The 12,079-nt window shown below is 50.7% G+C and overlaps 1 protein-coding gene across 1 annotated transcript in view; it reads right to left on the minus strand.

The window, feature by feature from the left end:
- IKBKE (inhibitor of nuclear factor kappa B kinase subunit epsilon) overlaps window positions 1-7,132 on the minus strand; it is a 17,281-nt gene extending 10,149 nt beyond the window's left edge. The window contains exons 1-7 of the mRNA XM_058819222.1: window positions 6,892-7,132; window positions 5,816-5,956; window positions 5,596-5,725; window positions 3,634-3,815; window positions 2,331-2,491; window positions 1,159-1,269; window positions 295-474 (exon numbers count right to left, since the gene is read on the minus strand). Coding sequence (XP_058675205.1) covers window positions 295-474; window positions 1,159-1,269; window positions 2,331-2,491; window positions 3,634-3,815; window positions 5,596-5,725; window positions 5,816-5,956; window positions 6,892-6,978 — 992 coding nt within the window. The 5' untranslated portion in view covers window positions 6,979-7,132. The remainder of the gene's footprint in view (window positions 1-294; window positions 475-1,158; window positions 1,270-2,330; window positions 2,492-3,633; window positions 3,816-5,595; window positions 5,726-5,815; window positions 5,957-6,891) is intronic.
- Between the last annotated feature and the right edge of the window lie 4,947 nt (window positions 7,133-12,079).

Consider the following 12,079-nt stretch of genomic DNA (forward strand, 5'->3'; position numbering starts at 1 on the left):
TGAGGTGAGCACGCAGATTTCCGTCCCTTTAGCAGCCTGCTGCCCTCAAAACACCAGATGTTGATATTTTCTCTTAGCAAAATATCAGACAAGGTCAGCAGAGCCCAATGGGGCTCTCAGTGTGCCCAGAGCTGTCAGTGCACTCCCAGCAAAGGCTGATTTGAGCCTGCTGTGTTTAACCTGGCCTGGGAGCAGTGCAAAGGGCATGGGGGTGCCCCCAGGTTCCCCTGTTGAGGTGCGGGGAACTCACAGCTCCATCCCCAAATCCCAAAGGAGTCTCTATCCCAGCCTTACGTGTTGTAGGAGTGGATGTAGATGCGGTGGGAGGACGCCTGCTGCAGGGAGAACACGTCCACCACCATCCTGTGCAAAATGTCGTTGGTTCCTGCAAAAAACTGGTCGAACCCCCAGCATTTCTCCTGATCCACCTCCAGGATGTTCGCCAGGATGGGGATCAGCTGGTCCTTCAGCCCCCTGCAGCAGCAAGGGAAGGTTTGTATTTGGGTTGCCCCCAGAAGAAGGAAGGAATGATGGATCTGACTCCATGAATGACGAATGAATGATGAATCTGTCCTCAGAAGGCTAATTGATTATTTTATAATACTATACTATATTATAGAATGCTAAACTAAACTGTACTAAAGAATACAGAAAGGATACAGACAGAAGGCTAAAAAGCTAATAATAAAATAATGAAAAGATAATAATGAAATAATGAAAAGATAATAAAGAAATAATGAAAAGATAATAATGAAAATTCGTGACTCTTTCCAGAGTACTGACACAGCTTGGCCCTAATTGGCCAAAGAGTCAAAATAATTCACATGAAACCAATGAAACAATCACCTGTGGATAAACAATCTCCAAACACATTCCACATGAGCAAAACACAGGAGAAGCAAATCAGATAATTATTGTTTTCCTTTTCCTCTGAGGCTTCTCAGCTTCCCAGGAGAAAAATCCTGTGCGAAGGGATTTTTCCAGAAAATATGAATGCCACAGGGAAGAAGAGAAGTTTGATGGGCTGGTGTAACCCCCGAGTCACAAACACTGTTTGCACCCTTGGAAAGCAGAGATCTGTCCTGAAAGCTGTGACAGCTGAAAATGAAAAGTTTAAGCGCCCTGTTAACCCCTCCTGTGCTGGCTGGGGACACTCACGTGGAGAGGCGGCAGGTGATGGGCAGCTCGTAGCTCCACTCGATGCTCCCGTTCTCCTGCCTCTGGATGCCTGCAATGGCCCCAGGAGGCTTCTCCGTGGTGATTCTGTACCTGTGGGAAGGGAATTGGTGGCTGCTGACTCGAGCCAAGCGAGCTCTGTTTGGGCACTGAGTCCCTCAGGTGGAGGGAAAGGGCAGAGCGTGGATGTGCTGGGAAAAACACAATTCACTGAGGGGAAAAAAAGTGCCCAGAGGGAAAATACTGCAAGGAACAGTCAGAACCTTCCAGGTGAGCGTTAACCCTGCCTCGCCTTAGCCAAAAAATCATGGAAATGCATTTTACAGAATCCTAGAATTATCTGGTGGTGGTGTTTGAGGGTCCCCAAGATGAGGGAAGAGATGAGAATCTTGACCCGATGTTTCAGAAGGCTGATTTATTATTTTGTGATATATATTATGCTAAAAGAAAATTATATACTAAAAAGAAAATATAATATATAAAATATATTAAAAATATATAAAATATAGATAATATATAAAAATATATATAATATAGATAATATATATTATATATAAAATATATAATATATATAAGATGCAATATAGATAATATAGAAAATATATATAACATATATAATATAAAATATATGTAAAAAGAAAATATACTCAAAGAAAACTATATACTAAAACTATACTAAAGAAAGAGAAAGGAGACATCAGAATGCATAATAAAATCTTCTGACTGACCAGAGTCTGACACAGCTGGACTGTGATTGGCCATTAATTAAAAACTATCCACATGAGACCAATCAAAGATGCACCTTTGGTCGGTAAACCATCTCCAGACCACATTCCAAGCAATCAGATAATTATTGTTTACATTTCGTTTCTGAGGCTTCTCAGGAGAAAAATCAGAGTGAAAGGATTTTTCAGAAAATAAGGCTGTGACAGGAAGGGACCTTAAAGACCACCTGGTTCCAATGCCCTGCTATGGGCAGGGATGCTGGTGCCCCACCCAAGCGTCCCATTTGGAGGGAAAACGTAGCAAATGGAACATGGATTCTTGCCCACGCTCCCCACAGGCCCCTTGGCTTTGAGGCCAGGTGTGGTTAAAGCAGAGTGAGCCCCCCCAGCCCAGCCCCAGCTCCCAGCACACCTGGGCACGGTACCTACATGATCTCCTTGTTCCTGCGGGGTCCCCCGAAGGGCACGAAGGGCAGGCAGCCGGTGGCAGCGTGGTAGAAGGTGACACCAATGCTCCAGAGGTCCACGGTGACACCGAAGGCCTTCTGCTGCGGCTTGCGCAGCACGGCCCGCTCGTACACGTCAGGGTGCTGGGGGGCACAGAGACAGGGGCCTGAATGGAAAACAGCACCTGGAAAACTGATCTGGGTCCTGAATGAAAAACAGCACCTGGGACACAGCTCTGGGTCCTCCCAAAAACCTCTAAGAGAGCTCTGGATCCACACCAAAAACCAGCACCTGGAACACAGTTGCGGATCTTCCCAAAAAAGCCATCACCTGTAACAGAGCTCTGGGTCCTCTCAAAAACTTCTAAAAGAGCTCTGGATCCACCCCAAAAACCATCACCTCTAACACAGCTCTGGGTCCTCCCTAAAAAACATCACCTGGAATAGAGCTCTAGGTCCTCCCCAAAACCATCGCACGGAACACAGCTCTGAGTCCTCCCCAAAAAACCATCACCTCAAACAGAGCTTTGGGTCTTCCCCAAAAACTATCACCTATAACAGAGCTCTAGGTCCTCCCAAAAAAAAAAAAAAATCACTTCTAACAGAGCTCTGTGTCCTCTGCAAAAAATCATCACTTGGAACACAGCTCTGGGTCCTCCCCCAAAATCATCATCTCTAACAGAGCTCTGGGTCTTCCCAAAAATCATCACCTGGAACAGAGCTCTGACTCTTCCCCAAAAAACCATCACTTCTAACAGAGCTTTGGGTCTTCCCCAAAAACCATTACCTATAACAGAGCTCTGGGTCTTCCCCAAAAACCATCACCTGGAACACAGTTCTGGGTCCTCCCAAAAACTTCTGACACAGCTCTGGGTTGTCCCCAAAAAACATTACCTGGAACACAGTTCTGGGTCTTCCCAAAAAAACCCATCACCTCTAACAGAGCTCTGGGTCCTGACCAAAAACTTCTAACAGAGTTCTGGGTCTTCCCAAAAATCACCACCTGAAACACAGCTCTGGGTCCTCCCTCCAAAAAAATAATCTCTAACAGAGCTCTGGGTCCTCTGCAAAAAAAATCACCTGGGACACAGCTCTGGGTCCTCCCAAAAATGTCTAACAGAGCTCTGGATCCTCCCAAAAACCATCACCTGCAACCCTGCCACAAAGCAGCGAGCCCTCCCGTTCCAAAACCACAGATCAGCTCTGTAAGTGCCTGAGCTGCAGGACAGAGGGACAGGGCCCAGCCTCCCCCAGGACTCCCAAGGCCTGGCACCTGCCCTGCTCACCAGGTACTCCTCTGTGCCATAGACAGACACAAACTTCTCATCATCCTCCAGCTCCCGGGCGGCCCCAAAGTCCGTCAGTTTGTAGATGCTCTGCCCGTCGTCCCCCACCAGCCTCATGATGTTGCCGGGTTTGATGTCCCTGTGCACCACGCCGTTCTCACGGAGGTGGTTCATCCCTGCCACTGGCACAAGGGAGAGGCAGAAATTCCTCTGTGGGGTTGGGCTATGGGGCTGCAGAGGGGCCAGTTTGAGTTTAAAATGAGAAAAGGGCTGGAGAGGGGGTAAATGCCATGGTGGTTGTGGAACTCAGTGCATCACTCTGGAGGTCCAGAGTTGCCAAACGACCCCAGCGGCGGGCTCAGAGACCCTCACAAAATACCTAATGCCTCACAAAATTTTCCACCAATTACCATGCCTTCTGGTACTTTGTTGAGACAGGACTTATCTGCTCCTGTATCAACCAAAAATTCAAATTCTTCACGTAGGGGTCCCACCTCAAAGTTTACCAAGGGCTCCTCTAGATGTTGCATTGGGTCCCTTAAAGCGTAAAGCCCTTGACACCCCGAATTGTCACCTCTAAGAATCTTCTCTAAGGCTTCCTGTTCCCTGGCTATTGCCTCATTGAGACTGAGCCTTTTACAAACCCTCCTAACATGTCCAGTTTCTCCACAATAATCCCAGAACACCTGTGGATTTGATTATGACCCGTGGAGCAAATTACCAGCTTTGTATGAGGACCTGAAAACCACAGAAGTTTAAACAGTGTAATAATAAAATGATCACAAGGTGGAAAGGTAGATTTTAGGATTTTTGGTATGGGGGTTTTGGGGACAAGATGGAGGAACCTGAGCATGTCCAGCCTTTCTCCTTCTTCTTCTTGTTCTCCATTTTCTGCAGTGATGGTGGCACTTTGGGATTGGTTTAGAGGAGAAGTGCACTGTCTAACACAGGTGATGGGTATTGGAAAGTTATTGTAAATATGTTACATTTAGAACAGAAGCTCACTGTTTAACATAGCTGATGGGTATTGGAAAGTAATTATAAATGTGTTATATTTACAATAGAAGTGCACTGTCTAACACAGGTGATGGGTATTGGGAATTAAGTGTAAATATGTTACATGTAGTTTGGGGTATAAAAGGACAACACAGTGCCTGTGGCTGCCCTGCTGAGCAGATCTCGGCTGGGCAGAAAGAAAATTCTATAGATTAGAATTAATAAACAACCTCAAGACCGAAAACTGAAGAGCTCTGACTCGTTCTTCAGACGCATGGGCCAAAACAGAGACAGAAACAGAGACATCCTGCACATCTCAGGGCAGCAATTAACAACCAAACTCTGAGAGGTGGCTGCGCTTAGATGGGGATTGTGATGGTTTTCGAAGGGGTTCTTGGATGAGGGAAGAGACGAGGATCTGACTCCATGTTTTCAGAAGGCTTGATTTATTATTTTGTGATATATATTACACTAAAACTATACTAAAAGAATAGAAGAAAAGGTTTCATCACAAGGCTAGCTAAACTAAGAATAGAATCAGAAAGAAGGATAACAAAGGTTTGTGGCTCAGGCTTTGTGTCCAAGCCAGCTGACTGTGATTGGCCATTAATTAAAAACAACCCCATGAGACCAATCACAGATGCACCTGTTGCATTCCACAGCAGCAGATAACCATTGTTTACATTTTGCTCCTGAGGTGTCTCAGCTTCTCAGGAGGAAAAATCCTAAGGAAAGGATTTTTCATAAGAGATGTCTGTGACAGGGAATCAGTGTGACTGAGGGGATGGAGAGGATGAGGATGGCAGGGCACAGCTCCTTGTCACAGCAGCTTCCCAGAGCAAGGAGAAACCCTCAAGACAGAGCTCAATCCCGCCCTGTTCAGGGGTGCAACTCCTCACCCCTCACTCCATTGCCCAGGGCTGCAGGGTCTCAGTCCCTGCTGTGCTCCCCGAGCCCCACACTCACCCACACACTGCAGCACGATGAGGAACTCGGACTCAGCCAGGCCAAAGGCATTGGCTGGGTCTTCCAGCACGTTCAGCAGGCTGCCGCTGGAGCAATATTCCATCACCAGCACCTTCTGCTTGCTGCTGCCCTGCGGGGGGACACGGGCAGGGCTCAGCCAGCCCCAGGTCCCTCCCTTGGCTGGGGAGCCCCAGGGTTTATCTGAGGGGTTCTCACTCACCGTCTCCTCCACGGCGAATAATTTGACGATGTTTTTGTGGTTCAGCTTCCGCAGCATCTCGAACTCCCTCATCTGCACCTCCTGGGGCCGCAGGTAGCTGGCACTGTTAAACACCTTCACAGCCACCAGCTCTCCCGATTTCTGAGGAAAAAAGAGCAAAAAGAGGGAATGGAAACACCAGGTGATGCCATCCACGTGCAAAGCAGCTCCTCCAGGAGCTCTGTCCCGGCTCCCACTGGGGATGTAAACGATGAAATGATGAAATGATGAAATGATGCCTGGGCACCGCTCGGCTGCACAAACAAACCGCTGTTATTCACCTCCCTGCCCTTCCTGTCCCGGCACCCACGTGCTGAGTGAGTGTCGCTCTGTTTATCCGGCCCCACAAAAAGTTCCCATCTGCAGCTCCCCGAGGGATGGGGATGTTCCCAGCCCGCTCCCGCAGTTTGCTCAATAAACTTCAAAGGTGCTGAGGAGGAGGAGGAGGAGAGCCCGCTCCAAGCCCGGCAAGTGTTTGCATGAAGTATGCAAATGGCCAAGGATGGGGTTTTCAAAACCTCTGGGCATTCCCCGGGAAGCAGCAGCAGCAGCTCCTTCTTCCCCCTGCGCCAAAAGGGGCGCCCCAAATTCCGCCCCCAAAATCCACACACAGAGCAGGGCTAGGAGTCCCGTGGAAAATGAAAATAAAAACGCAAAGCAGCGCCTCTCAGTCTAGAGGTACGGTCTGATTTCTGGAGGTTTTGTTTTGCTCCAAGGTCGCCCCAACCGAAAAACCCAGACCAGCAGCTTATGTGTCAGCGAAGCCGGTGGGTGAGTATGTGCATTAAGGAAGTTCCACAGGGTCTTCTCGTCTTATGGGTTTATCCCTGCTTTTGTACAGGGAGATCAAATAAAATAAAATGCAAACAGCGCCTGAGGTGCTCCAGAGGTGGAAGGATATCCCGGGAGGGCAAGCGAGGCTCGGGCAGGGATGGGGGCACCGGGCAGGGATGGGGGCACCGGAGCTCGGGCAGGGATGGGGGCACCGGGGCTCTGCACTTTGGGCTTGCTGCCCCCCCCCCAGCTGCCCCCCTCACCTTGTTGCGAGCTTTGTAGACAGAGGCCGTGGCCCCCTGGCCCAGGAGGTCCTCGGTGCTCCACAGGTAGTTGGGGGTGCTCTGCATGTCCGGGGAGGTTTATCCCACCGAGCCCCTCCGGGAATCGCGGCAGATGCAGGGTGGGATGCAGGGTGGGATGCAGGATGCGGGGCCGAGGCTGGGCATGGACGAGCCCCAGCGCTGCCAGGAGCCCCAGGAGCCGGGTAGAGCCCGGCAGCAGAGCCCGGCAGATGCCGGAGCTCGGAGCGGAGCAGCGCGGGGCCAGAGGCGCCTCCCCGGCCGGGAACTGAAAGCCGCGGATTGCAAAACCCGCCCGGCGAGCGCGGCCACGCTGCGGGAGGAAACGCCTCAGCTTCCTGCTCGAGAGAAACTCCCCAGCCGGGCTGCCGTGCCCGGGCACACCGGGCTGCAACCCCCGGGTACGCCGAGCTGCAATCCCCGGGCACCCGGGCAGCAATCCCGGGGCACACCGGGCACCAATCTCTCGGCATACTGGGCTGCCATACCCAGGAGCACCCGGGCTGCCATCCCCGGGAACGCCGGGCAATCATCCCCCGGGACCCGGGCTGCCATTCCCCGGAGCACCCGGGCCACCATTCCTGGGACCCGGGCAGCCATGCCCGTGTACACCGGGCAGCAATGCCCCGGAGCACCCGGGCTGCCATCCCCCGGCATCAGGGCATCCATCCCCCGGAGCACCCGGGCTGCCATCCTTCGGCACCCGGTCTGCCATCCCCTGGAGCATCTGGGCAGCAATCCCCTGGCACCCGGGCTGCCATCTCCTGGAGCATCTGGGCAGCCATCCCCTGGCACCCGGGCATCCATCCCCTGGCACCCGGGCATCCATCCCCTGGCACCCGGGCAGCCATCCCCGGGCTGCTCCGGGACAGCTCCGGTCGTGGCTCCAGCTGCCATCGGCACTGCTGGGTGGGGATTTGGGCAGCAGAGCCGGATCAGGATCCGTGCCCAGCGTCGGTGTCCAGCCCTTGTTATCTGTGCCAGCACAGGGTCAGTGCTCGGGCACTGGCATGGACACAGCATTGCCTGGCAAGGCTGGCACGGCTGGGGCTGCCTGTCGGGGATGTGGGACAGGGTGGGATGTGGGATGCAGGTGACATACAGGATGCAGAGCAGGATATGGGACGTAGGACAGGGTGGGATGCAGGATGTGGGATGCAAGATGGGATGCAGGACACAGAGGAGGGTTCAAGGTGAAGTGTAAGACAGGGTGGGATGTAGGATGCAGGATGTGGGATGCAGGATACAGGTGACATGCTGTGTGCAGAGCAGGATGTGGGATCAGGATGGGATGTAGGACAGGGTGGGATGCAGGATGCAGGGTGGAATATGTAATCTGGACCAGGGTGGGATGCAGGATGTGGGATACAGGGTGGGATGCAGGATGTGGGGTGCAGGGTGGGATGCAGGGCACTCTGCTGCCTGCACAGGGCAGAGCGGGGCTGCTCCTGTCCCTGCCCACTCTGTTTTCACTGTGACCAGCTCAGCATCAGGGTCCCACTGTCAGAAATTATCCCAGGCTGGCGTGGATGTCTCTAAAGGCTCCATCCTCACCAACAAAGCCTCCAAAAGTCTGAGAGTTCATCAGCGTGTGGGGCATCCAAATATCAACACTGCTTCACCAGCCTGCACACAATCCCCAGCCCTAATTAATCCCTTAATTCCTGCTGAGCTTCATTTCCCCATGCAGGGGTGAGAGTCTGGAGCAGCCTCCAGAGAGGGCAGAGGGCACAGCCTGGCCTGGCCCTGAGGTGATCCAGGGGTGCTGGGAAGGGGTGGCAGAGTCTCGGTTTAACCACATGAAACCCGAAATCACTTTGAGTGAAGTCATTCTGCTGACAGGAAGAGAAAGGGCCGGGTGACTTCTTGAAATTGTGTCTGGTTTTATTTTCTATGTGTGTGAAACAGGAGTGGGAAAAATGCATGTGTATTTAATGATTGGCTTTTTGCAAATATTCAAATGAGTATTATATGTGTTGTGTTAGAAAGTGATGCTGTATCAATTCTCTTAAGTAATGTGTTAAATATAGTTTTAGGTTATAAAAATGTTAAAATAGAAACTGTGCTACGTAGAATACTTTTCTTAAAGAAAGGACTGGCACTGAGATAGCAGCCACAGGACACCTGAATCTTTCAGAGAAAAAGAATTTATTGCTCCATTATCAGGAGAAATGAACTTCTTCCTGCCTCAAGGCGCTGTCAGGATTCAGAGGAAGAAGCTGACACTGCCCAGACAGAATCCTGTGTTTGAGTGGAATTTATGCATCATGTATGAGGTGTATGAATATGCCACAGGCTGTTGCTTTTAAGGGTTAATTCTCTGTTAACGTGGGTCCAGAAAAAGACACCTGGACTGCCTGTAACTCTTTGTCTCTGTTGTCTCATATTGTCCTAATTCAATTTGCCCAAATTGTTATTACTCTAACGGTATTACTATTTTTTATAACAATTTTATTACTATTAAACTTTTAAAATTTTAAAAACAAGTGATTTTTTCACAAGGACCGTGTGCATGAGCACGTGTTTTATTTTCTATGCATGTGAAACAGGAGCGTCACTCTGTCCCCACGCTGCTGGCCAAACCCATGGCTGGGAGTGCAGGGAACCCACCCCAGCACCTGCCTGGCTTCTTCCACCCCCTTATGCTTTCTTCTGCTGTCTTTTTACAATTCCCAGCTCATTTCCTCTCCCCGGTTGTCCCATCAGCAGGATTTTCCTCCCCAGTCCCATGTGAACCCCAGGACTGGATGATAAAGTGATAAATGATGATACCTTGGTGTGGTGGGAGAGCTCATCTGGCACAGGCTTGGAGAGAAAAACCCGGCCTTGAAAGCAATTTGTGACAAGAATGAATCGTTCCAGCTGGTGGCAGCAAAGCCCGAAGAATAAAGGACAAGCAGCGAGCTCAGTGTGCTGCAGGGACTTCGTCCTTGGGGTCAGAAAATCCAAGAATCCCATGAGTGATGTCCCCTTGGTGTCACTGTGACAAACCTGGGACACATCAGTGAGAGATGAACCCTCCCAGCACTCCCCGAGGTGTTTCTTTGTTAAAAACCACCGAAAAAACCATTTATTTGTTAAAAACCATGGGGTTTGTGAGGGAGGGTTGGCCCCACCTGTGGTTTAATGAAAGTCTGAGATAATCACAGCATCTTCTGCTGGGCAGTGACCAGAGGAAAATCAAAAGTCCCTTGTGATCTGTGCCACCCCACTGCTCTCTGACTCCTATTTCATGTTTTAAAAACAAAAAGCTGGCTCTGGAGTGGTGCCACAAACACCAAAAAATAAAATAAAAACATCCTGGATTTCCAGCTGATCCCTACAAGGCACAAGGAGCACAGGGAGGCTCACCCCAGGGACAGAGGGGGACAAAATGCCACAACTCAACATCAAACCTCACCGAAAGTAAGCAATTCCTTCAAATCTTAAGAAAAGAAGCCAAAATGAACAGCCCTGCCACGCTCTGAAAAAGGCCTGTGGAAAAACCGAGCTGGGGGAAAGCTGGTAACGATAAAATAATGATCCAATCCATAATCCCAATCTCAAATCCTCTTTTCTGAGCCAGCTGGGGGTCCATCCTCCACAGGAGAATGATGAAGATTAAGCATTTTTAAATCAGGTCAGTGCCAGGGCAGTGTTTGCCCCGGGGAATCCTGCTGTGGTGGCTGCGGGCGAGAACAGGGTGGGGGAACTGGGCTGGGAGCAGGAATCTGTGGGGTCACAGACAGAATTGGGCTGGGCTGGGAGAGATCTTTTTAAAGTCTTATCACTCCACAGCAGGGATTTTCCTGCTTTTCCATGATCTCAGGGTGCTCCAGCCTGGCCTTGGGCACTGCCAGGGACCCAGAGCTGCTCTGGGCACCTGTGCCAGGGCCTGCCCACCCTGCCAGGGAACAATTCCTGCCCAATCTCCCACCTAAACCTGCTCTCCTTCATCTTCAGGCCATTCCCTTGTCCTATAACCACATCCTTGGTGTCCTCCTCCTCTCTCTGCCACCGCGGTGCCACCACGCTGCTCCTGCCCCGCTGCCATCGAGTGTCCCCAGGGACATCCCCAGGGATCCAGGGGCACCCACAGCTGCTCTGGGCACCTGTGCCAGGGCCTGCCCACCCTCCCAGTGAAAATTCCTGCTCAATATCCCATCTAAACCTGCTCTCCTTCAGCTTCAGGCCATTCCCTTGTCTTGTCATCACATCCTCAGTGTCCCCTGTGCCACCTCTGTGCTCCGGCCCCGCTGCCATCGAGCGTCCCCAGGGATCCAGGGGCACCCACAGCTGCTCTGGGCACCTGTGCCAGGGCCTGCCCACCCTCCTAATGAAAAATTATTTCCCAATATCTCATCTAAACCTGCTCTCCTTCAGCTTCAGGCCATCCCCTTGTCCTGTCACCACATCCTCAGTGTCCCCTGTGCCACCTCTGTGCTCCTGCCCTGTTGCCATCGAGTGTCCCCATGCCCAGGATGGCACCAGGAGCTCCTGGCTCCTTCCTCACCCCCTCACCAACATCCCTGAGCATTCCAGAACCCCCCCCAGTTCCTGTTCTCCCTCTCTCCCCCTCAACCCCAGGACATCACACACCAACACCCTCAGGTCAGTGTTTCCACCATACCCAAAACATTTATTTCTTCTCCAAAACTATTGCTAATGACAATGGATACATTTTGTTGCCCCAGTATGGATTTAACACTTCCAACACATCGACTCCTAATACTGTACAAGACTGTACCAAAAGGGAAGGGGGGGAAAAAAAACAAAAACAAAAACAAAAAAAAAAAACAAAAAACAAAAACAAAAAAAAACCAAAAAAAAGGCTGTACCTCCATATTGTACAGAGTTCTATGTACAAAGTACAATTTTACACAGTTTAATATATACACCATATATATATTGGTGTAGAAGACATGAAACAGTGGAAACTTGTTTTACCAAGAACATTCCATCCCACCATGAAAACAACTGCTGCTGACAACCCCGGGTTCAGACAGAAAAAAACACAAATTCCTACACTTTGCAACCCGATTTTCCTGCTTTTGCAGCAGGAAACCAGAGATGGATTTCAGCAATCGCCCTGTTTGAGCTACATGGAGCTGGGCTTTCAGAGGAGCTGCTGCTGCTGCTGCTGCTCACAAGTATTGCTCCAGCAGTTTGG

The sequence above is a fragment of the Ammospiza caudacuta genome, chromosome 24 (assembly GCF_027887145.1).
Source record: "Ammospiza caudacuta isolate bAmmCau1 chromosome 24, bAmmCau1.pri, whole genome shotgun sequence".
In the NCBI taxonomy this organism is placed as follows: domain Eukaryota; kingdom Metazoa; phylum Chordata; class Aves; order Passeriformes; family Passerellidae; genus Ammospiza; species Ammospiza caudacuta.